This window comes from Maniola hyperantus, chromosome 1 (assembly GCF_902806685.2).
Source record: "Maniola hyperantus chromosome 1, iAphHyp1.2, whole genome shotgun sequence".
NCBI classification, from domain to species: Eukaryota; Metazoa; Arthropoda; class Insecta; order Lepidoptera; family Nymphalidae; genus Maniola; species Maniola hyperantus.
In genome coordinates this window covers 727,940-754,644 of record NC_048536.1, presented here as the reverse complement: position 1 = coordinate 754,644, position 26,705 = coordinate 727,940, and the positions used below count along the sequence as shown (strand labels likewise).

Below are 26,705 nucleotides of genomic sequence, written 5' to 3'. Positions count from 1 at the left end.
GCCAACATCTTAACCACTAGGCTACGCCGCTATGGTTATATAGATTTATTGATTTTGCGTTAGTTTATAGAAAAACGTTTCTATACCTACATTTGTTTTGGCAGCCCGCTTTGGTGTACCCCACTATCGCTTACACGACAATGTCGTGGCCCAGCGGGTGCCCCGGGGTAGGGCTCCTGCCTGCGGGTGACGGATGGTGACGAGTGACAAGTGAAAGGGACATGAAAAGGACTTCATTTTTGGAAACCTACCTCTTGTATTTGTTGCTCCTCTTATGTTGCCCCTACTTCCTTAATTTCTAATTAATAGCGTCTATTCACAGGATTTTTGTCGCATGAAATAAATATAAAAGTGCCAGGAATAATAATATTATTATTAGAAAACATTGTGGGGAACTCTCAGTCATGCAGATTTCCTCACGATGTTTTCCTTCACCGTTAAAGCGAGTGATATTTAATTTCATAAAACGCACATAACTCCGAAAAGAAGTTTTAATATAGATAGGTAAGTAAGTAGGTGTGTTTATGGGGGGGGGGGGGGGGCAAAAAATCGCGAAGTGATAAAGCCCCGGCTAAAAATAATTGAAAAAAAAAACCGGTCAGTTGCGACTTGCGAGTCGGACTCGCACACGAAGGGTTCCGTACCATTGTACAAAAAATATCAATTTCTATTTTTTTTGTGATGTGAGCACATATTCACGGTTTTCGAATTTTTCCCTTCACTGCACTTTTCTGCACTGGGCACTGGGCACTGGGCACTGGGCACTGGGCACTGGGCAGCCTCAGCAGGAATTATTCGCCTACCTGTCTAGGCGTAATCTAGTGCAACAATCACACTACCTAGGTAATGCGTCGTTGAAACAGTGACATGCGACATTTACTAATGTATCTACTTATCTTTAAGCACCATTACTATAATACTAGCTGATGCGCGCGACTTCGTTCGCGTGGATTTAGGTTTTTAAAAATCCCGTGTGAACAATTTGTTTTTCCGGGATAAAAAGCCTGTGTCACTCTCCAGGTCTTTAACTATATCCATGCAAAAAATCGCGTCAATCGGTTTCTCCGTTGCGACGTGATTGAAGGACAAACCAACAAACCAATAAACCAACAAACAAACACACTTTCGCATTTATAATAAGGGTACTTACTGATTTCAACTGTGCTATGAAGCTGTGGTAGCTTAGTTGTTAGGACGTCCGCCTTCCAATCGGAAGTCGGGGGTTCGATCCCGGGCGTGCACCTTTAACTTTTCGGAGTTATGTGCGTTTTAAGTAATTATAATATATCACTTGCTCTAACTGTGAAGGCTTCTTGAGGAAACTTGCATGCCTGAGAGTTCTCCATAATGTGCTCAAAGGTGTGTAAAGTCTACCAATCCGCACATGGGCAGCGTGGTAGACTATGGCTAACCCCTTTCTCACTATATGAGGAGACCCGTGCTCTGTAGTAAGCTGGCGGTGGGTTCATCATGATTACATTTTAGGAGCCCTCCAGAACAGCCCGTGACTTGACCCAATAGGCTCGATCAAATACGGTTAATGTAAATGAGAATGCTCATCGCGAGTCATTTGCATAATATTTATAAATTAGGCTCGATACAGCTTTGTTTCGAGTTTTAAACACGACGAAAGAAAACACTGCTTAAATTCGACTTAGGTTAATAAAACATGAAAAGATGTTTTTAGGGTTCCGTACTTCAAAAGGAAAAACGGAACCCTTAGGCGCCGTCCTATTGTCATCGCTCGTGCGATGATGCGTGCGTCCGACGAAAATGATCGCGCGTCCCGTGCGTTCAAACAAACTGTGTTTTACTGAATGTCCTGTCCTATTGAAGATCGCGCGATCTTGCGATGCGTTCATATTGTATTTCATCGCACGTTGAAATCGCATCGCTTCATCGCGCGAGCGATGACAATAGGACGGCGCTTTATAGGATCACTTTGTTGTCTGTCTGTCTGTCTGTCAAGACACTTATAGGGTACTTCCCGTTGACCTAGAACTTTGGTAAAATTTGGTAATAAATTTGTGAGATAGCTCTTATAGCACAAGTAAAGGAACAAATCTGAAAACCGTTAATAGGAACCTATGAAGTTACATTACAAAAAAAAATGTGTTCATTTTCAACTTTCAATGTATGATTACAATACCAAGGGGGGTATCATATGAAAGTATCTATACATTCTAAAACAGATTTTTATTTATTTTTATACATCATAATTTTTGAATTATCGTGCAAAATGTCGAAAAAATACGACTGTAGTACGGAACCCTCGGTGCGCGATTCTGACTCGCACTTGGCCGGTTTTATATTTTCCTTCTTTCTTACTAGCCTTAAACAGGGTAGATAATCAAGTAGACAGTGAAGATAAGCTGATTATCATAAGAGCTAGGTAAGAATACCTATGTAGCTTAACGTCACCAGACTATTGCATCAGAGGAATGCATCATATTGTTCTAGCCTCTTTAAAGTAAGTCGTCTGCCACCTTTCAAGGTAATCTTATAAATACCTAGTTGCAGGAAACCTTTGTATAAAACAATTACCTTAGATAGGTATAATAATATGCAAATAACTAAAATTAAACCAATATTAAACTCTGAAATAATTGAAGCTCAACAGTTAAGGGGTAAATCAACTGTTTAGGGGTAAGTCAACAGTTTAGGGGCAAGTCAACAGTTTAGGGGAAGTACACTGAAATGGTCTTGCGCGGCGCAAGACCGTGGCGTGTGGAAGTCCCTACAAGAGACGTCCAGCTGTGGACGCTTATTGGTTGATGATGATGATGATGACACTGAAATGCGCCAAACCAACCAACCAATAAACCAACAAACCAACACACTTTCGCATTTATAATATGGGTATTGATGGGTAGTGATAAAATTAAAAAAATTTAAAAGAATTTTATTTTTTTCAAGTATACAGTACCCTGAAAAGATAAAAGCCGTGTTTCGGCTGCGGGGCGGTCTCGCGTGCCGCCTAATTGCGAGCCGCACGCCGCACGCCGCGCGCCGGGGCGGGCGCGGGCGCTCCGCAGGGCGGGCGGCGCAGTTCGCGGCGGCGGACGGCCCGGGCCGTACCTGCTAAACTACTTATTACTTACTGCACCCGATGCTTAGTACACACTACACAGTCAATATAATAATAAGTATTACAAGAGAACATAAAGCTATCCTTAACTAATTACTGTAAAAATTATCGAACCACGTGGACTGGTGCCAAGAATACTGGCTGCATTTCCACGCTGTACAGCCAGGCTGATCCTTTATGCAAAAAGTTAGCTAACCTTTTTTCCCCTTCTTCTTATCATTAATTTTATTATTGACATAAGTAGGTAGAATAAATGGCAATCTAACTTGTAGTCTTGTTTTCGTGACGAGTACACACACAGATAGATTTGAACACTCCTGCGCCAGCAGATAGGTATCCCATTGCCGCAAGAGTTTGAAAACTAATCGTCGTACCACAGATAGGAGTACAAGCACAAACTATTCCTATCATCTCTTCTTCTTCTTCTTTGTTAGCTCTTATTCGTCCATTGTTGGCCATATGCCTCTTCACGCCATTCCTCCTGGTATTGGGCGAGCCTCCTCCAAGTATTTCCCCGTTTCAACGATTTTTCAACTATTCCTATACAAAAATACAAATAGGTAGGTATCGTTCATTTCAAGTAACTATAAATAATTTACTAATTATTTTGGCAGTTTGTGCTTATAGCCAACCTCAATAACTGAACGAGTAAAGGAGTCGACTGAAAATCGAAAGGTCGACAGTTCAAACCCTACTCGTTGCACTATTGTCGCACCTACTCCTCGCACAAGCTTGACGCTTAGTTGGAGAGGAAAAAACTAAACAAAACAAAAGCAATTGTATTATGGGTTGCAGATTCTAATTAGAAGAATGCTTTAAGAAATTCAAAAGATTAAGTACCTAGATAAACTTAGTCAAAAAATATCATATTTGGTAAAATGTAAAGTCTAAAATTGCCAAAAAAATTTGATGGAAAACCCCCAGCATTTTGTGCACGTAGGCTCTCACGTACGCCTGTACCGGACAGTCTCTCTAAATATTAAAAACAGACAAGCGACATTCGAAAACATTTTAAACCATTTTTGTTACCTTCCATATTTGTAACATAAAATTACAAGAAGATATAATGCGTCCTAAGTAACAATGGGGGCGCCATATTTGGTCTACCTTTCAAGTGTCAACTGTCATTTGAAAGTATGGGGTATGGTTAGCAGCCTAACCGTACTCCATTGTTGTGGACGATACGTCTAGCTGTGATACTACTATTGGCATATTGGGAAACGCACAGAACAAAGCTGCATATAGAACCAAGAATCGACGAGGCGTGCGCGTGAGCGTAAAGAGGCGCGACTCCTCAAGCAAACATACCTACTGTCCTCACTGCCAAGAGTTGCAGCGTCGCGTGGAGGCGGCATCGAGGCGGCAACGTCGAGAGTCAAGGCGGACTCGACTTGCTCGTCTTGTTATGCTTGAGACGACAACCTGTTGATGTGTGTCACATGTGACTTCGTGAGCAGTTTAAACAGAACGGCGCGAAACCATGAGCGTTGCCATCCTCATGGAGCAACCCTATAATTTTATTTCTTATAGCGACCCGCCCCGGCTTCGCACGGGTAGCTTATTACAATTTTCGCAGGTAAAATACTTATAACCTATATCACTTAGAAATAATGTCTAATTTAAAGATTACCCCCTACAAACAAACTTAACGACAAACTTACCTCTTTATAATATACTAGCTGATCCCCGCGGCTTCGCCCGCGTGGATTTAGGTTTTTAAAGATCCCGTATAGCCTATGTCACTCAGGAATAATGTAGCTTTCTAGTGGTGAAAGAATTTTTAAAATCGGTTCAGTAGTTCCAAAGATTACCCCCTACAAACAAACTTAACGTCATTACCTCTTCATATAATAGTATAGAATAGATTAGTATTAGTATATTAGTATAGATATAAGTTATGGACTAGGTAGGTACCACTCCCACCTTCGCTCCCGAATTTTGAAAAATCTGACCTTTTTCCTTGTCTACATTGCAAAAGTAACCTCTGTACATAGCTATCTAGGTCCAAGAGTTTGGGCTGGGCGTTGATGATTTTCCTTTTTACCCGACTCGGCAAAGCCAAAAGGAAGGGTTATGATTTTAGCTGTCTATTTAGGTATTTATACTTACTTATAAAAAGAAACAGTTCTCCATAATGTTCTCAAAGGTGTGTGAAGTCTATCAATCCCCACATGGCCAGCGTGGTAGACTATGGCCAAAACCCTTCTCAGTCTGTGAGGAGACCCGTGCTCTGTAGTGAGCCGGCGATGGGTTGATCATGATGATGATGATAAAAAGAAAACGATAGAGTGAGAAATAGGTTTTCAATAATTGGCTCGACCGGGAATCAAACCCAAAACTTTTCACTTACAAAGCAATAGAGCGCCGATGCGCTAGACACTAAAGATGTAGGATTCAAGTTATGTCAAAGTAATTTGGCCAATAATTTTTTATTCGAACCGCGGAAACGAAGCTAATAAATCGGAATTTCTTTTTAACTATGTCTGATCACGAATGTTTACTTTGTAGTCGACAAAAATACCTGATATTAGCAGTCAAATTGACGAAAAAGGGTTAAGAACTCATTCAAAGAACATCAGCTGAGCTCATCAGTCGTCTTTACCCTGATTAATAATGTAGCGATATTTTTTTATTGGAAATACTACAATAAAACTTAAAGCTAGCCTTATCTTATACTCTATTAATCATGCCCGCTTTGAATGGTGCTGCATTTCCGTGCTGGACAGCCAGGCTAAAATTAAAGTACAATAAATCAAAATTACCTAATGATATGAAGTACTTAACTCTAAACTCGCCATAAAATAAATTCAAGCTATTTTTTAATCTAAATATATAAAAGGAAAAGGTGACTGACAACGCACATCTCAAACTACTGGACGGATCGGGCTGAAATTTGGGATGCAGATAGCTATTATGACGTAGGCATCCGCTAAGAAAGAGTTTTTCAAAATACAACTTCTAAGGGGGTGAAATAGAGGTTTGAAATTTGTGTAGTCCACGCGGACGAAGTCGCGAGCATAAGGTAGTTATTCAATAAGATAATTTCAACGCTTCTTTCATACTTGTCGTATGCCGTCTACTTCCATGGCCTTTAGAATGAGCGATACCTACTAATTAATAAACACTTCCCTATCTAATAACCCTCGATAAAGCCTCGATAGCTCAACGGTTCAAGGAGCGGACTGAAAACCAAAAGGTGGCCGGTTCAAATCCCACCCGTTGCACTATTGTCGTACCTACTCCTAGCACAAGCTTTACGCTTAATTGGAGGGGACAGGGTTAGACAGCTATAACTTTGCTTATATTCTTTAAAAAAACTTTTTAAATATTTATAGAACCAAGGACAAAATTATAGTAAATGTCATTTTGATATTGTGCAAAAAGTTTTACATAAGTTGAACTAAGTGAATTCTGTGAACATTAAGTGAGAATTTCGTGAACTTGAAAGTGAACAGTGAACTGTACTGGTGTAATCGAGGGAGGCTTCCGGGAATGAGGCTCTCACGTCGGTATCTTATGTGTTTCCGAAGGAATGAGCGGAGAGTGTTTGTTTGTGTTTGCTGAGTAAACTCCTGAACTCGTGAGTGTTGAGAGATGAGTGCAATGGGTAATGAAAGTACTTAGGTAGGTACCTGTTTTAAATTAAATCGTGATGGATGCGAGATCGTCGATTATTCTTATACCAGAGTAATTATTATGTAAGTATGTACTTCTCCTTAAAATTTCAACAGATTTTCTTTAGGATATGCATGTAGCTACAATTTGAAAAGAAACTACTTGAAATTGTACGCTGTCTAAAAAAATATTTTACGCACACCTCTATAAAAGTTAAAATACTTCCTTTAATAAGTAGGTACTAGAAGATGTCCGCCACTTCGTCCGCGTGGATTCAGGTTTTTAAAAATCCCGTGGAGACTTCGATTTTCCGGAATAAAAGTAGTCTATATCATCCCACCTTCCTTCCTTTGGATACAAGCTATGTCGTCCTTTCATCAAAATCGGTTAAGCGGATGGGCCTAGAAAAGCTAATAGATAGATAGGTGTGCGACACAGTTTATAACTAAAGCAGTTGTTACCGTTCTTTACTTTTAAGGCAGTCAACGTAAAGAGAAAAATAAAGATTTTTTATTTTTTTAAATTTTCATAGACAGACATATAACGTACACATTTTCATTTATAATTAGTATCTATGGATTTTTTTTTGATCCAGTACCTAATCCGATACTTTCACAGAAGCGATCGCTGCTACGAATTCTTAACCTTCTTCCCACAAGTCAAGGGTTAATTTCGGTTAAAAAATTAAAATTGTGCTGTACTATTATTTAACAGCTAATATTCCGATTTAATTTGAGTTCCGTGCCATAAATCACTGTCACAGATTTTGATAAAACAATCCGATATAAAAAGTCCCGCAGATCTTGCAAAATAAGATAAAATCATGTAATCCTTTATTTTTTAAACTAAAGGCTTTCTTTGACTCCGAGGCCGCCCTGTAATTAATCAACGCCCTTTAGGTCAAATCCTGTTTTGAGTAAATATTAAATCTTATCACAGACAGATCCCACTTGTAACAAGCAAGAGCTTTAAAATATTAAAGTAGAATTTACTTTTACAATGGTTGTGACACATAGAATACAGACTAACTAACAGATGAACAGACGGAAAGACAGACTGGACTAACACTAAAAATGCTGACATCTATATAGAGCACACTTTGACTTTGCACTGTTAAAGCGGTATACAGGATGTAACCAGAACGATAGCAAAAACGAAGACAGTGGGGATCACTGATAATATGATGAAACCACAAAAGATATTAAATTTTGGAAAGAATATTATTTACTTAGTGTGATCAAAACATTCAGTTCGTAATAAAAACATCCAACAAAATCGCGAAATGTAACTAAAAACAAAAAAAAAAACAAGAGACCTGATGCTATGACGCTCGTACCGTGGAAGATGGGCAGGTCGCTTGTTTGGGATGCAACTTGTGTAGACACTTTAGCTGCATCCCACATTCAGGCGACCTCCTCTATGGCGGGTGCAGCGGCCATCAGCGCCGAACAGGCCAAGAGGCGCAAATATGAAAACCTCGATGGGAGCTTCGTATTCGTGCCTTTTGGTGTGGAGACTTTGGGGCCGTGGGGCCCGGGGGCTCGAGCTCTTTTTGAAGAAATTGCGAAAAGAGTTATCGAGTCAACCGGGGACCCGAGAGCTGGCAGCTACCTTGGTCAAAGAATTAGTTTGGTCATCCAAAGGGGTAATGCTGCCAGCATCCTGGGTACAATGCCTCGCTGCGGTGGTCTCGATGAAGTTTTAGATTTAATTTAATTTATTTTAGTTTTAATTTAATGTGGTTTTTTTTATTTAAGTTTATTAATAGTTTAATTACTTCTTTATTAATCTTAAGTAAATATATTGGGAACTTACACATATTCAAAATAAGTTTAATGTTAATTGCTGTGTTACTAAAAACAAAAGAGAAGGCAAAAACTGCTCGCGAATAATTTCAAGAGTGGAGAGATTTTTGAAAATAACACCGCAGGTTTGTATCCCGGACAAAGTATCCCTCTCCGTGCGTCCCCGGCCGCGTGCCCGGCCCGGCCTCATTAACTACTGATGGAGCTTTAATTATGCAGTACATCCGGGCATGGCCACTGTACTGAGACCATTAATATGGAAATATGAGTGTTTTGTACAAAGATACCTGTGGGAATCGACATGGGATTTAAATAAATATTTAAAAGCTTTATGGGATAGATAGCGAATGATGTTGCCGCTTCGCAGTCGCTTTGGTCGCACAGGTTTGGATGATGCTTATGGTAAAGGGACGCATGTCACCCGCACTCGCCCGCACCGGGCTAGCGCAGGAGCTGTGCGGGTGTGCGGGGCGTTCCCTCCCCGATTGCTATCTCGACCTGTCGCGTACTGTAGGTAGGTACTAGGTCCCTATGTTACTACTTCATCACTTTCCATCCTGGTGTGATTGTGGCCAAGCGTTTGCCTACAATGAATATTTTTTTTAAAAACCGGCCCAGTGCGAGTCCGGCTCGCGCAACAAGCGTTCCGTACTACAGTCGTATTTTTCGACATTTTGCACGAGAATTCCCAAACTATGATGCATAAAAATAAAAAAAATCTGTTTTAGAATGCACTATAGTTTATAACTACAAATTTTTTTTTGTGTAATGCAACCACAAATTCACGGTTTTCAGATTTTTCCCGAATGTCTGCTATATAAGACCTACCTACCTGCCCATGATTCTAGGTCAACGGGAAGTACCCTGTAGGTTTCTTGACAGACCGACAGACAGACAAACAGACAGACAGACAGACAACAAAGTGATCCTATAAGGGTTCTGTTTTTCCTTTTGAGGCACGGAACGTTAAAAAAATACTTAAGTACTAAGAATTAGTATAACAGGTAATTTCTTCTGCAAACATTTTGATAAGTAGTACTTTGACAGACATTTCGAAGTCATCAAAGTTGGTATAACTAACGGATCACGGATAGCTGACGTAGTTCACAAAGCAGGAGACATTGGGCGGCATGCGAAGCCGACATTACGGCGCGGAGAGAATACGACCGCTTTTAAAGGACTGAATCACGCGAAACTAGATTTAGATTTCATTAGAAAAAGTTCTGGACTATATCAGTTATACTAGCGGCACGCTATGATGGCCGGTTTGACGTTTGTCCGCTCATGAAGTTCCGTATTAATTGATAACGACTTTGAAGGAAATAATTGTATTACTTTATTGACGATAGTGATGTGCAGAGATTCATAAATTTTATCGAATGTAGTTTTAGGTTTAGGACTCAAAATTTATTTATTAAATTGATTTCTTAAATGTATACAAGTGTAGAAAAATCAGTTTGCACCATTTAAGGGGTGAATGTACTTGTGAATATGAACAATTTTCACTATGTGGACAAACCTCTGAAATCGCAAAAAAATATCAATAAATTTTTAAAAATGGAATCTAATACGATCGTCACATAGGATCGCTGGCTAGCACAACTACTACCTCCGGCAAACTCGCGTCAATGCTCAATGCAAAACAAAGCAGTTTCGAATTGACGTTGCTTCGAAAAGTATAAACTGTCAGTGCAATGCGATTGTGATATAGTTTTGACCTGGCTTTGGATTTCAAATATTGATACTGCATTACTGTTGACCCTTGCTCGTTAATTTGGACTCTGTTCAAGCCCTTTGTTGTGGATTTCGTCGATATGACCGAACGTACGCAGAGAACTGTTCTAAATAGTCAGACACGTGAGTTCCTAATACGCCTTCGTAACTATTTCGATCGTGAAGCTCAAAATGGAGGGCCAATTTTACCTATAACGTCAGTGGTTGAACGCGTAGCTGATGCGCTTAATATTGGACAACGAACTGTTAGACGGATAACTAAAAAAAAATATGGCGAGACTGGCACAGAAGAAAATAAACTTCACACACCAAAAAAGAGAAAACGAGCAAAACCAGTCGTAGGCATCGATAGCTTTGATGCCGATGCTATCCGAAGACATGTTTACGGCTACTATTTACAGAAGGAGTATCCAACAAGAAAAAAGTTGGTGCATTCACTGAAGGAAGCTGGATTATTCTTCGGTGGGGAAAGTTCTTTAACGAAGATTTTGAAGACCATTGGATTTCGATACAAAAAATGTAACAAACGCAAAATATTGATGGAAAGATTTGATATAGCGATGGCAAGGTATACTTTTTTACGGCAAGTGAAAGAAATCAAAAATTGGCAAAATGTTGTGTTCTTGGATGAAACATGGCTTAATGCTAACCATACTGTAGGCCGTTCTTGGAACGATGACACAGCAGCATCTACTTCCAAAGTTCCTGTAGGAAAAGGATCGCGACTTATAATTTGTCACGCCGGAACCATCAACGGGTTTGTCGAAGGTTCTCTCATGGCTTTTGCGTCAAAAACCACTGGAGACTATCATGAAGACATGAATGGAGAAAAGTTTACTGAATGGTTTACCTCAATGTTGTGTAGCCGCCCCATACCACTCGATGCAAATTGACAAGCCACCTGCCCAATCCCAAAAGAAAGCTGATATCGTCGCATGGCTTCGTAAAAATGGCGTAGATGCAAACATGAATATGTTAAAAGCGGAATTAGTACGTCTTTTAAAAGAAAACAAACCAACCAAGATCCGATACGTCATTGACGAAATAGCATTAGAACATGGGCACAGAGTTATACGGTTACCGCCTTACCATTGTGAGTATAATGCGATTGAGTTGGTGTGGGCTCAAATTAAGGGATATGCTGCAAGACACAATACAGAACCCCCATTTACCACAAAAAAAATGCTAAAATTATTAGAAGAAGCTTGTGAACATGTGACTAAAGGAGACTGGGAAAAGGTTGTGAATAGAACTGTTAAATTAATAAGGGAAGATTATGAAAGAGATGTGAAAATAGATAATATTATAGAAAACGAACATATAATTATTAATGTATGTGATGATAGCAGTGACGACAGTGAAAATAGTAGTATGGACGAATCTGATTAATTATGGCCTTTTGTGGCACCTTTTTCGGTATCTTTTGTATTCATATGTTTCTTGTGTGCATATAAAGTATGTATATTCATTTTCGTTCAAATATTCAGTTCGTTCAAATAAATTAAATAAACATATACATTTTTGTTTTATTAAACCTATTTAATCAGGTACAAAAACAAAACTTAATTGTTTTTTGTTCGAGAATAAATTGACATTCCACATCACTATTGTAATGTGTCAAACCGGCCATCATAGCGTGCCGCTAGTGTAGGTAAGTATAAGTAAATATAAAATACATTACGTCTTAATGTATTTTTTATGATTCCGTAGAAACAAGGAACGCTTGAAAAAAAAATCTCCGCTCCGGCTGCCAGATAAATGGTTGCTTCTAGCTAAATTACTTTTAAATTTAGTAGCTATAGTATAAAAAATAATTAGTAACTTGTTAAGTAGTAACTTAGTGTATTACTTACTATGGACTACAGAACCCTACACTATAATGGTTCGACACGCACTTACCCGGTGTTTTCTTATTAATTACATATTTTACTAGGTTCCATTACCTAACAAGAAGTAGTCGCTAGATAAATGGCAAAAAAAATCAAAATAGAGCAACTGCTTAGGTATACCTAAGTAGTTACTCTATTTTTATTTTTGTGAAAGTTGTCTACCATAAAAAAATTGTATCACCCGCTGGCGACATCTATAAATTATTATAGTTACTATATAACATAGTTCAACGCGTCGTCGTAAGGTTCACAAAGTTCCAATTTAGTTAGTTCAACAAAGCAACAGCAGAGTGAACTACTAAACAGCCCCTCGTTGGGCGCCAACAGAAACTGCACGATTTTACGTTACGAATTGAGATGTCGCTACTGTGCAGATTTTCATAAAACAAAGAAGCGCCAACTTTATAATATTTTTTGCTAACTAAAACTCCCACTAATGATGAGAATGATATAGGTGTTCTTTGGAAGTTATAAGAAAGTGCGAGCAAAATTACAAACTTTAATTTATTTTTTAATTTAATCTAAATCAAAACCAAACAATCGCTAATATTGAGTTTTTAATTCTGATATTGAGAGGTTTTTTTATATTTTCATACAATTCCATAAATAAATTACCTAACTACTATCCATACCTATTATAAATGAAAACTGTGTATGTTTATTGGTTTGTCCTTTAATCACGCCACAACGGAGCAACGTTTGACGTGATATTTCGCATGGATATATCTACCTACTTAGTTGAAAACTTGAAGAGTGACATTAGTCTACTTGTTATCCTAAAAACCTAAATCCACTAGAACGAAGTCGCGGGCATCAGCTAGTTGTATATATCAGCTTGAAACCATCTTGAAACTTTATAAACAGAAAATAACTTACCTACTTACTTCAGGTTATGTAGGACGTGTAAGTTACTGTCAAATGCCGAAACAGCGTTGCATCTTTTGCCTAGGGTCTAGGCAATCATGAAAACATTTGGTAGGTACCTACTCGACCAGTCAATTGACCATAGTCAGTTCACCACATGCGTACACCATAGAAAGAATGTTTCGTTTCGAATAGGTTTTTTAATGTTTTAGGAAACACAAAAGTAACGAAGGGACCTTCTACAGATCAAATCAAATAAAATCAAATGGTTCATTCAAAATAGGTAATAAATTACACTTTTTGAAATGATATACTTCTAAGATGTACTTTTCGCGAACTTAAAAACTAAAGCTACGAGGGTTCCAAACGCGTCCAGGTCTGAGAAGAACCCACAACAAACTCAGCCGGGTATTCTACCACCTTCGTCTCCACTCCACCTTCACTCCACTCTCTTCACAGCCTTCTTCTGACCTTGTCCGTGAGGCTCCCATGAAATTCTGTATCTTACGCTGGCCATACACTATCAAATTTACCGTCAAGTCATTACCGTACAGTGGAGTCGAGACGGGGTCCTGTCCTGACGCCGCTGCTTCAAGTCCACTGCAAATTTAATAAAATAAAAATTGTCGGTTATGGATTTTGACGTCATTAATCACCTTCCTTACAGCGTTACGGTCGGTCATGGCAAAAATAAATAAAAATCATGATTTAATTCTAGCCCTATAAACTACCGCTATACAAACAATCATAATATCATTTTATTGCTACAGTCCAAGACCCTATTGTAAACTATAAAAATTGGACATCATCGATGTGCCCATGTTTCGGATTTAGACTACAACACACAATTTCCATTTGAACAAGGCGACTTTTATCGCGGACCGACTCGATGGGCATGCAAACCTCAAAGACAAAAGAATCCCATAAAACTCAAACTTTCACCTTGGATAGGTATAATTTTCCATTGCTAGTCATGCGAGGTGTAGCAGAGCTATGAAACTCCAAGAATTGGTAAAAAGTATTAATAAAAAAACTTAATAAAAAATTGGTAGAGATTAACTAGGTAAAAATACATTATCTGCAATGTAAAATGTAATGTAAAATGTTAGAAAATTGTACAATGTTAGGAAACAATGTAAAATGTTAGGAAAGAAAATCATCGAGGAAATGTTAGGTGAAAATCATGATGAATATGTGGTTGCTTGGAATGTGGCAAAGAAAGGAAAATACGAATTTTGTATCAATGTCTGATGGATGAATGGAGACATGCCAAGTGTTCGCTAGGTATAAACTGGCAAAGGCAAATAGTAAAAGTTACTTTCCCACGGAAAAACTTGCGAAAATTTACTTGTTACGAGTGTTTACATATTGCAAGTGATTTTCCAGAGCTGACTTTTGCAAATTTTATTCCTTAGACACCTGACATAAGTACAGGCTACCTAGTATTGAATTTTTTGTGGACGTGAATGTGTTCTGCGATAATGATGAATGAGAGGTGGAGTCCGAATGTATCTATCGTCGCTCGTATCATCTTTCGGGTGCCATCCTTACAATCTGTCCCAATTCTCTACTACCTCTAATTCTATCCTTTTACGTAGGTACCTCAAATGTCTCATAAAATTTAAAAATACCATTTTTTTTATTGACCACTGATCCCAGAAGAGTAGTATTCCAAGCCCCAGCCATGCCATGATGACGCAAACTACCTAATTCCTTAGATTACCTTTAACTGAAACTAAGTAAGACTTAAGTCCTTGGATTGTTTTGGATAAGTAATATTTTAAAGCCAGTTTTTGTCCTAATCCCATTTATATGTTTGCCACCATAATGATAAGACTACAATGTCTCTAAGGCTGTTTCAAGTGCTTGTGATAACATTGCGTAGTGAAGGAGATGATCCAATCGATTTTCCTAATTCCTGCTATTATCTCCCTGATATTTAAAGTCCGAAAATCCTGAACCAAAATGCCGCCTCTACCCGTTCCTACCACGCTCCCAACCCCCCACGTATGTGGCGGCACTCGGCGGCATGTCCATAACGAGTGCGGTCGCAAACGCGCACGCCGCCGCCGCGGCCGGCGCAGGCAAGAAGGCCGCGCAGGTTCAGCTGCAGGCCGAGCTCGCCACCGACGACGAGTGGAACAAGTTCCTGCACAGAGATGGACTGCTGGGTGAGTTCCTACACAGTAACTCCTTGAGGGGAGTCACTCAGCGGGCGAACGGGAGAGCTATGCTTGGAGTTTCTCTACGTGAACAAATCAGAAATGAGGAGATCCGTAACCGACATAGCTTAACGGGTTGCGAAGCTGAAGTGGCAATGGGCAGGGCACATAGTTCGTACAACCGATAGACGTTGGGGCTCAAGGTGTTGGAATGGCGACCTCGCACGGCGCACCGGAAGACTCAGCTTGGAAGACCCCCCACTAAGTGGACGGACGACATCAGACGAGTCGCAGGGAGCCGCTGGATTCAGATTTCAGGCGGCGCAAGACCGTGGCGTGTGGAAGTCCCTACAAGAGACCTATGTCCAGCAGTGGACGTCTATCGGTTGATGATGATGATAAACTCCTTGGGGAAACAGAGCATATACCTCCTAAGTAATAAAGTAATAAAGCTAGGTACTTACCTTCAATGATGCGATGATCTTTACTTTGTAGTGGTTTTGGAAATCATCTCCAACAACTACCTACTTATTACTGAGAATTTGTTGGCAAAAGCCGGAACATGAACCTACCAGACCAACGATGTAGTCGAATTTCTTCATAATGTGTTTAGGAACTACATGATCTTGAAATTTGCAGTTGTGGACGTGTATACAGAGTGGTGTGGCCCGTGCATCGGCATGGTGGGCAACCTCAAGAAGATCAAGGTGGAGATTGGTGGCGACAATCTGCATTTAGCTGTGGTCAGTTTATATATTCGCAGTAGTGGACGTGTATACAGAGTGGTGTGGCCCGTGCATCGGCATGGTGGGCAACCTCAAGAAGATCAAGGTGGAGATTGGTGGCGACAATCTGCATTTAGCTGTGGTCAGTTTATATATTCGCAGTAGTGGACGTGTATACAGAGTGGTGTGGCCCGTGCATCGGCATGGTGGGCAACCTCAAGAAGATCAAGGTGGAGATTGGTGGCGACAATCTGCATTTAGCTGTGGTCAGTTTATATATTCGCAGTAGTGGACGTGTATACAGAGTGGTGTGGCCCGTGCATCGGCATGGTGGGCAACCTCAAGAAGATCAAGGTGGAGATTGGTGGCGACAATCTGCATTTAGCTGTGGTCAGTTTATATATTCGCAGTAGTGGACGTGTATACAGAGTGGTGTGGCCCGTGCATCGGCATGGTGGGCAACCTCAAGAAGATCAAGGTGGAGATTGGTGGCGACAATCTGCATTTAGCTGTGGTCAGTTTATATATTCGCAGTAGTGGACGTGTATACAGAGTGGTGTGGCCCGTGCATCGGCATGGTGGGCAACCTCAAGAAGATCAAGGTGGAGATTGGTGGCGACAATCTGCATTTAGCTGTGGTCAGTTTATATATTCGCAGTAGTGGACGTGTATACAGAGTGGTGTGGCCCGTGCATCGGCATGGTGGGCAACCTCAAGAAGATCAAGGTGGAGATTGGTGGCGACAATCTGCATTTAGCTGTGGTCAGTTTATATATTCGCAGTAGTGGACGTGTATACAGAGTGGTGTGGCCCGTGCATCGGCATGGTGGGCAACCTCAAGAAGATCAAGGTGGAGATTGGTGGCGACAATCTGCATTTAGCTGTGGTCAGTTTTATCAGTCAAAGCCTTGATAGCTCAACGGTTAAAGGAGCGGACTGAAAACCGAATGGTCGCCGGTTCAAATCCTACTCCTAGCACAAGCTTTACGCTAATTGGAGGGGACAGGGGAATATATTAGTCCGCAATTAACTTGGCTAATATTCTTTTTAAAAAAAGTCTAAGTTGATGCAACTCTTATTTATAGAATTACTAGATGATGTCCGCGACTTGTCCGCTTAATTTAAGATTTTACAAATCCCGTGGGAACTCTTTGATTTTCCGAGATAAAATAGCAAATGTCCTTCCCCGGGATGCAAGCTATCTCTGTACCAAATTTCATTGAAATCGGGGAAATGAATGGGCCGTGAAAATCTAGCAGACAGACAGACGGAAAGATACACTTTAGCATTTATAATATAAGTAGGTATGAATTTAGTGTCGACAGTGGTCTAGTTTTACTCCTTTTTGGGGTTGCACTTTATCGAATGACACACTGAATCTACCTATGTACCTAAACCGTATAGTTACTTACATTACGCTGCATAAGCTAATCTACATCGACCTTTAGAATGAGATTTTGGTTTTGTAGAGCCTTGTCTCTATCACTCATACCTATGTGACGTTTTGTCGGTCTCAACGACAGAGACAATGCTCTACAAAACCGCCATATATCTTTCTAAAGACTACGGTATTTTCTACCGCGTAGGTAGGTAACTTTTGGCAAGCCCTTTATGTAACGCACCGTTTCTTCACAGGCAAAAGCGGATACAATAGAATGCCTGAAGAGATTCAGAAACAGAAGTGAACCGACCTGGATGTTCCTAGCAGTAAGTACCTTCTTAAATAAAACCGACCAAGTGAGAGTCAGGCTCGCGTAACGAGGGTTCCGTACATTTTATAGATAAAGGAAGCAGATCTGTGGTTCCGTACTACAGTCGTATTTTTTCGATTTTGCACGTAATTTATGGTGCATAAAAATAAATATAAATCTGTTTTAGAATGCACAGGTGAAGCCCTTTCATATGATACCCCACTTGATATAGTTATCTTACTTCGAAATTGAAAATACAAATTTTAGTTCATGACATTTTTTTTGTGTGATGTAACCACGAATTCACGGTTTTCAGATTTTTCCCCTAATGACTATAAGATCTACCTACTTTTCATGATTCTAGGTCAACGGGAAGTACCCTGTAGGTTTCTTGACAGACCGACAGACAGACAACAAAGTTTATAAGGATTCCGTTTTTCCTTTTGAGGTACGGAACCCTAAAAAGTAAGAAAAAACACTTTTTAATCATATTGCCTAACTAAAATGCTTAGTTTATTGCTGATTTTTAAGAAACGCCCTTCCAGCATCAGGTCTGATAGCAGCCTAATGAGGTATAATATAGAGCATTCAAAGTAGAAAATCAGTCCTATGAAAATTAGAACCTACTTATGTGTTCGACTCAGTTGGTAGGTAAAGATATAACTTTAATTTAAAACGAAGTTATAATTGCCGTTTAACTATCCAATGATAAGCATGCCATTTCCTGAAACTAAAGGCATTAACATTAAACTTTCTATAGCAATACCCTGAAACTTTTGAAAGGATTGCATCGAACAAAATTTAAGTGAAATTCAACCTAAACATAAGTGCCAGTGAGTTCAAAATAAAATATTACTTGTATAATATAGACATAAAGGTTTATGATGAACAGTATGTAGACCATGGGGTGGCACCATACACGGGCGTGGACGGTATTGATCAAACATCCACAAAATAAAAACCATATAAACTATAACAATAGTTCATTCGTATAACTAGAAATCTTGATTCGGATCTGATATCAGTCTGTATGACCCCGATTCAAATAGCTTTCGATAGCTATATAACTATCCCAACGTATCTATAGTCCGCGACAGGTCGAGATGACAATGAGGGGTTTGAGGCGAGGGACGCCCCGAGACCAGCACGTCATCCGCCCCCGTCCGCATCGGGTTATCGCTGGGATTGTGCGGGTGTGCGGCGCGTTCCCTCCCCGATTGCCATATCATATATATTATTATATATCTCTATTAGTAGAAAGTAGTAAGATAAGTAGGTAGATAAAAGCAATTCAATGATAGAGGCAAATGATGCCCACGACTTCACGTGGATTTATGTTTTCTACAATCCCGTGGGAGCTCTCTGATTTTCCGGGATAAAAAGTGTCCTATGTATCGACATATCCTGGGATGCAAGCTATCTGTGTATCCGTGAAAATCTGTTAATCGGTGGTCCGTGAAAACCTGACAGACCTTCCGAAAGTCAGACTCGGTAACCTGAACTTTCCCTGGACCAACCAATAAATACATCTTTCACAACTAGCACCGTTGTAAAATATTTTCCAGGGTGGTCAACTAGTGAACGTGGTGTTCGGCGCAGACGCTCCTCGGTTGGCGCGCACCATCGTCGAGGAGCTGAAGAACGAGGAGCTGGTGAAGAAGGGGGAGAAGGAACGAGTCCAGCGCGCGCCCCACGAGTTGACTCCACCAGAACAGGTCAACTAAAACAACTATTGCTTCTTCCCAGTTGTTCCTTCATTGGTTAAAGCATTCCGTATACTTACTCCTGCAGCTGCATAGAACAATCTCATGCCAGCAGTCAGAAAATCTGTTCCGAGTTCTTTAACCACCTCATCATCATCATCATCATCAACCAATAGATGTCCACTGCTGGACACTGCTTGCGCTGCCTGGATCTAGCGGCTCCCTGCGACTCGACTGATGCCGTCCGTCCACCTAGTGGGGGTCTTCCGGTGCAAGGTCGCCATTCCAGCACCTTGGGACCCCAACGTCTATCGGTTGTACGAACTATGTGCCCTGCCCATTGCCACTTCAGCTTCGCAACCCGTTGAGCTATGTCGGTTACTCTAGTTCTCCTACGGATCTCCTCATTTCGGATTTGATCACGTAGAGAAACTCAAATTGCCATAAAGTTATTTCCCACTTTTCCAGGAGGTAGCACTAGCTCAAGAGAAGCTGCTCCAAGAGCGACGGGAGAAGGAAGCGTCCGCAGCCGAGGCTTCGCGCCTCGCGAGGCGAGAGAAGCGCGCCGCGCGCCTCGAGACCCACTTCGCGGACATCTGCCCTGGACTCATGATGCCGCATGCGCAGAAGAACCTCAGGAGGATCTCCGATAGCCTGGAGCCTTACGGTAAGTACTCAGTTTAGTGTAATCTTGATGGTACAGAAATAGCTGATGTTCTGTAGTGCTCAGACCCTAAGACATTTTTACAACGATCAAACACACCAAACGGCACTCCGTAGGTCTATCCGACTATTTTGAAACGTTCAGGGGTTCTTAATCATGACATTGTTTTGCCCTTATGATTATAGTAAACGCAAAACAACTAGTAGTCTAATCTGAACATTTTTTTTTAAAAAGAATATTAGCCATGTTAAATGACTAATATTCCCCTTTCCCCTCCAACTAAGCGTAAAGCTTGTGCTAGGAGTAGGTACGACAATAGTGCAACGGGCGGGGTTTGAACCGTCGACCTTTCGGTTTTCAGTCCACTCCATTACCTGGTGAGCTATTGAGGCTCGAAGGGTAAAACGGGACCATATTACTAAGACTCCGCTGTCCATCCGTCTGTCACCAGGCTGTATCTCATGAACCGTGATAATTAGACAGTTGAAATTTTCACAGATGATGTAAGTATTTCTGTTGCCGCTATAATAACAAATACTAAAAAAACAGAATAAAATAAATATTTAAGGAGGCTCCTAGATACAACAAACGTGATTTTGTCGCCGTTTACTTTCAATTTTAAGGCAATTATTTCAATATATTTCAATTTTAGATTAATTTCAATTTTAAGGCAACTAAATACATACCTACTATTTACTAACCTGGTTGGAACTAATTTGGATTAAATTTTTCCAGGTGTGTTAGTGGCCGATAAATGTCCAGTGGTAGTGGGCAAGGATGGAGCAAGGATTCTCGCGATGGAGGACCCCGAGTTTGCGCACCCGGAGGCTGCGGCCGCTCTCGTTGAGAGGCCGGCGCTTGCTTTGCTGCTCAAGAAAATGCCGGACAAAGAAGGAAACGTGATTGGTAAGCACCTTTTGTCACGAAGACAAGAAGTCTTTGATCCATTTGTAACAATAGTTAGGTGACAGCCCTTTCACACGGCGTCTAGTTTTTTTGCAGGATCCCGTTTTCTGCAGGATCCCGTTTGATGGCGAATTTGTTTATAATATGCTAGCGAGCATCCTGCATGCGGGATGCTCGTGTGAACGCTGGCATACAAACACATTCGCCATCAAACGGGATCCTGCAGAAAACGGGATCCTGCAAAAAACTGGACTGCCGTGTGAAATGGGCGTAACTGTCGATTGTGCGAGTTCAACAACGTTGACCCAAACCGATAACTTTGAAAATTCAGGGTGAGATCTATAGAGCGCACTCTGGTCTCTGACTTAGCTTAGACTTAAGACAGAGTTAAAACGAGACCGAGCTATATCTCTCACATAAATCTGTCTCGTTTTAACTCAATCTTAAGTCTGAGCGCAGTCAAAGTGCGCTCTATAGATATCAGCCTCAGATTTGGAGGTCTCGGAATTTACCTACCTTTTCTCTTACCGTATCACCTGACGATAAATAATCATTAAGCTAAGAATCAATGTAAATCGTCCCTACTATTAGCCGATTGGTATGTGGAAGCATCTAGGAGCCTACTGCATTTCTATCTCAAGAGAACCCTCACCATTTAGTATGTGAATCATGTTAATGGACGACCCTCAGCAATGAGTGGCTTCGTAAATGGAAAGAAACAAAAAGGAGGTTTACGTCACGAAGTTAATAAGCTACCTAGAACATAACCCCAATTTTTAAAATTTATATACCTATTGTACCTACTATCAGCAATCAGACCTGCTGGCAAGTGAAGATGCAGCCTAAGTTAAAGCGCGTTTGCCTAGAAGATGCCATTTTACCACCGAACCGCAAGACCTTGGACGAGTTTCCATCCTTATGTCATCGACATCCCATCTACACGCACGAAACGTTTTGCGTCATCATTCCTCATACGCATGGCTAAGGTTTGGAATACTCTTCCACGATATGTGTTTCCTACCAATTACAACCCGGGTATCTTTAAAACAAGGTACAAACAAATCTTCTAGGTAAACAGATCCCATCTTAGGCCACATCATCGTTTTCCATCAAGTGTGATTATGGTCAAGCGTTTTCCTATAATGATTAAAAAAATATACACTCTTGACTGAAAGGTACCCATATTAAAAAGTGGAGATTGTACTAATCTAGGAATTGTTCGCAGAGTTAGTACGCCGAGCCCTTTACGGGGAAGGTATGGAAGCAGAAGAGGATGCCAAGAAAACAGTAGCTGACGAACTGAAGGCTAGCGGCGTGCCGGGGCTATTCGTGCCGGCTGACCGACACCAAAGAGCGTCTATACTGGACCTACTGTTTCCTAAGGTAGACCTTCTAGTGCCATCCTTATTGGCGGTTGGAAAGTATAGCTAATTGGAATTTGTTCACAGGCGGCGAACAAATTCCAAATTGTGAAAATATTTTTTTTTAATTCAAATACAAGTTAGCCCTTGATCGCCATCTCACCCGGTGATAAGTGATGATTTTTTTTTATTTATTCTGATACAAGTTAGCCCTTGACTGCAATCTAACCTGGTGGTAAGTGATGATGCAGTCTAAGATGATAGCGGGCTAACCTGGAAGGGGTATGGCAGTTTTAATTAAACCCATACCGCTTTGGTTTCGTACCGGAACGCTAAATCGCTTGGCGGCATGGCTTTTGCCGGTAGGGTGGTAACTAGCCACGGCCGAAGCCTCCCACCAGACCAGACCAGAAATTTAGAAATTATAAAATTCCAAACCCCTGCCAGGAATCGAACCCGGGACCTCCCACTATTAAGACCACAGCGCTCACCACTGCGCCAGGGAGGTCGTCAAAATGATGATGATGCAGTCTAAGACGGAAGCGGGCTAACCTGGAAGGGCTTATAATATTAATAATTCATCTGAGTGGCAGGGGTGTGTGGCCTCAATAGCTCTACAGGTAAAGGAGTGGACTGAAAACCAAAAAAGGTCGACAAACCCCGCCCGTTGCACTATTGTCGTACCTACTCCTAGCACAAGCTTGACGATTAGTTGGAGAGGAAAGGGGAATATTAGTCGTTTAACATGGCTAATATTCTTTGGCCTTGAGATACCTAAGTACAACGATTTAAACACTGTGGTCTTGAAGACATTTTATTTAAGTAGTAACTGTGGAGAGGGAGACCAATTCGTGAGTAGCAATTACGTCCGCTCTTGCCGCAACAAAAGCCGACGCGGTTGCAGCGTCTGGTCATAATAATCTTATCTTTGTTTAGATGGTAGGAGGCCTGGTTCAACCAGCAACGCCTCCAGAGCCACCCCACATCGCCATGATATTCGGAGCATGGCAGCGCCGCGCCGTCCTCCAAATCGCGGCAACACCGAAAATGGCTCCCAGGCTCCTGCGCTACGGGTTCTTCGCTGATGCCAGTATCCAAGAACACAAGCTCTTGTGTAAGACTCTTGAAAAGTATGAAGAAAGGCCTGAGAAGGATTAGTAAGTTGCTGATAGTATCTATATATTTTTTAAATACATACTTGACAACTGCCTGTATTGGAAATGAAATTTTCACTCGTCTGTAGGTCGATTTCGTAAAACCAGCATCAATCATTATTACAATCTAAATTGTTCTGATTGGCTGAATTTGTCCGATTCTCATTGCAACAATGCATTATGGCCGATAGTGAGCGAGCGCCAACTAATCAGAGGCGATTGCGATCGTGACATTATAGCTGTCATTCTACCGCAATCGAGCAGCGGCTTTGTGTGATTGAATCTGATATACCAGATATGCAACTAGCGTGGGCCCCTCAGTCCCTCTCGCTCAAGCAGAGGTACTTACTTGTGAAATGTTATTCCGTCTATTGTAGCCTATTGTAGCCTATTATATCGCTTCGGCTATTGTAGCCTATTGTAGCCTATTATATCGCTTCGGCTATTGTAGCCTAGTATACTGCAACCCACCATTGCACAATAACTTCAAAAACAAAAACAACAAAACGAATCAATTATTTATTTACAATACTTGAGTCAACATAACCTAACTTCACGTTTTTTGCCAAAATCTCACGTACAAATACATTCTGGCAAACAAAAAAAAGTGGCCACGGTGATAAGGACAAAACATAATCATTTTGTCACGGTCTAATAAGAGCTTAAATGCATTTAGCTATCTCGCTCTAACAGTAGGTACGTGTCACAATAGGGCTACTTCTAAAGGTATTTATTCTGAGGATTGAATGAAACATAGGTACAGGAAAAACAAATAAATTATGTAGCATACTGTCAAATCGGCCTTATCGCTGTAAGCCATCTGTGAGCAATCTCCATTGCTTCCAAGCAACCTTTGGTTACAAAACAAAAGGTCAATAAAAAAAACTCGTCCAAAAAACTCCAAGAGTTTTGTAACTTTTTCTGTTCCCGAAATTTATAAAACCACCTCAAAGAACGTTAACTCGGAACACTATTCAGCTGAAGACTACTCCAATGCACAGCAATGGGGATCGGAAGATCTTTTTTGAGCATTTAGTATGGCTTTCCAAGGAAATTACCATCTATTCGATACTTTTTATTTTTTACGCAGTTCAGAAACCATAGTCCTCATGGTGGCAGTTGGAGTAGCAGAACCTCTACTGGTGGACCCCAAGGATATCCCCCCTGCCGGCCCGCCTGACGAGCTGCTGACCCTGGGGCCACTCCACGTCAGCGAGGACACCGTGGTGGGAGCCGAGGAATGTGGGCGATTCTTCCCGCCAGGGTACAGCGTGCCGGAGCAGAAACCACGAGCAAAGTCCAAGAAGAAGAAGAAGGTTGGTTGGACTTGAATAGTTACAAAATTGTTTGCAAAGTCCGGAGTTCACATTGGGAGGATTTTCGATATGCATATTTGCACTTAGTCTCCGGAATAGGCTACTTGACACTTTTTTTAAGTTGGTCTTAAATGGTTAATATTTGTCCTATTATATCAAAAAAATTAACACTATATTTTTTTGCGCCCTAAAAACCGTAAAACTTTAATTTAAAAATATATTTTTCTTAGCCACGTGAAAACACTGTCGGCCATGTTTGGCCGATAGATTATCTGTGCTCTGACGTCATGCATTTGTAAACAACAGCATAACCTCCCAAAGTTTAATAAACATGACTTCTATACTAGTTTACATGAAAAATATAGTAATTATCGTTATTGTATCATCCGAGAATGTAAAAAACGCATCGATAAAGACCACAGGAAAGTTGTGGATTAGAGTGCCCAGTGAAATAAATATACGTAACACGCAAAGACTTGCTTAAAGGGATCCTATATGACTAACGACTTCAATCCAAATTTATTTTTGCAAAGATCACTTTGTTGTAAGTCTTACTTAATAACTTATTAACTTATTCAATTTATAAAGAGAAAACGATATTTTTTTACGTTTACTATGAGTTTTTAGAAATATATAAAAACTAGCTTATGCTCGTGACTTCGCCCGCGTGGACTTCATAAATTTCAAACCTCCATTTAACCCACTCAGGGGTGGAATTTCAAAAAATCCTTTCCTAGTGGATACCTTCTCTTTACCTACAAAGAACACACGCACAAAATTTCATGTATCTAGAACCAGCTGTTTAGATGTTTAGGCTGTGCGTTGATGTATAAGTTAGTCAGGACTCTAAATTTTATATATATGGATACTACGTTAGTCCCCGCGTGACATAAGGATGACATTTCTTTGTTTACATATTAATGACGTCACATCATGGCTGACAGCGTTTTCTGCGTTTCAAATAAAAATAAAAACTGTATTTTTTTAAATTGGATTTATATATCCATCCTGCGTTTTTAATAATTGTTATTGATATATTTCGTTGTCTTAAGCAAAATACTATAATAAATAATCATTTATTGGACGGAATTAGATATGAGTCAAGTAGCCTATTTCGTAAGAAAGAAAATGTAGGATAATAATAATTCTGTAATTCTTAATCCTTTCAGGCGTCTTAATGAATTAGACTATAATACTGTCGTACTCATATCTAGATGATTAGTGACGAAGCAGTCACATTTTTAGGGTTCCGTAGCCGAGTGGCAAAAAACGGAACCGTATGTCACAGCCACTTTTTTCCGAAACTATAAGAGCTATATTGTTGAAACTTGGTAAGTAGATGTATTCTGTGAACCGCATTAAGATTTTTACACAAAAATAAAAATAAAAACCAATAAATTTTGGGGTTCCCCATACTTAGAAATGAAACTCAAAATATTTTTTTCATCAAACCCATACGTGTGGGGTATCTATGGTCTTCAAAAATGATATTGAGGTTTCTTTTATAATTTTTTTCTAAACTGAATAGTTTGCGCGAGAGACACTTCTAAAGTCCCCATTGAGAATGAAAGGTCTGAATGATAAAAAATAGGGTCTTATCGTTCAGTCAGTTCAAGCCCAGATCATTGAATCTTTGGAAACATTTTCAGAAGCGTCAAGAAACCAAAGACGAAGTGGAACAAGGCGCAAGCACGGAAGCGCCTGAGGCCATCGAAGACGCGGAGGCCGGCGGGGAGGTCGATGCCGAGGGGGAGGGGGAAGGGGAAGACAACGGCGAGGGGGAGGGCGACGCGGAGGGCGAGGGAGACGGCGAGGGGGACGACGAGGAAGACGACACGCACGTGGATAAGGCGACTTCCCCGCCGCCTGTAACGACATAGGCTTTTTTATACAAGGGTCAGTTGGGAAGTGGACACTTATAGATAGTTCAATTCACGAAGACGCGCCCCACTATTTTTCGTGGGGAGAAACTACAGGGTGCGGCGAGTAATTTTCACCCAATTTATCTTCGTCTGTGTGTGTGTGTGT

At 40.7% G+C, this 26,705-nt stretch overlaps 1 protein-coding gene across 2 annotated transcripts; it reads left to right on the top strand.

Annotated features, from left to right (window-relative positions):
* Positions 1-15,024: 15,024 nt before the first annotated feature.
* LOC117988417 (thioredoxin domain-containing protein 3 homolog) lies at positions 15,025-26,557 on the top strand. Of its 2 annotated transcripts, XM_034975593.1 has the most exons (10): positions 15,025-15,166; positions 15,797-15,900; positions 17,518-17,589; positions 19,139-19,288; positions 19,745-19,943; positions 20,676-20,846; positions 22,072-22,229; positions 23,144-23,364; positions 24,452-24,677; positions 26,327-26,557. In XM_034975593.1, the coding sequence occupies exons 1-10, from the start codon at positions 15,025-15,027 to the stop codon at positions 26,555-26,557; spliced, it is 1,674 nt and encodes a 557-aa protein (XP_034831484.1). The 2 variants fall into 2 exon arrangements, with proteins under 2 accessions (XP_034831484.1, XP_069356852.1); XM_069500751.1 differs by lacking the exons at positions 15,025-15,166; positions 15,797-15,900 and adding an exon at positions 16,670-16,768.
* The last annotated feature ends 148 nt before the right edge of the window (positions 26,558-26,705 follow it).

What these genes read in the sequence shown, in the direction of transcription:
- LOC117988417 (XM_034975593.1), top strand. Translation starts at nt 15,025, where the DNA reads ATGTCCATAACGAGTGCGGTCGCAAACGCGCACGCCGCCGCCGCGGCC. An exon ending in AGTTGACTCCACCAGAACAG is followed by an intron (nt 19,289 to 19,744) that starts GTCAACTAAAAC and finishes CCACTTTTCCAG; the next exon opens with GAGGTAGCACTAGCTCAAGA. An exon ending in CGATAGCCTGGAGCCTTACG is followed by an intron (nt 19,944 to 20,675) that starts GTAAGTACTCAG and finishes AAATTTTTCCAG; the next exon opens with GTGTGTTAGTGGCCGATAAA.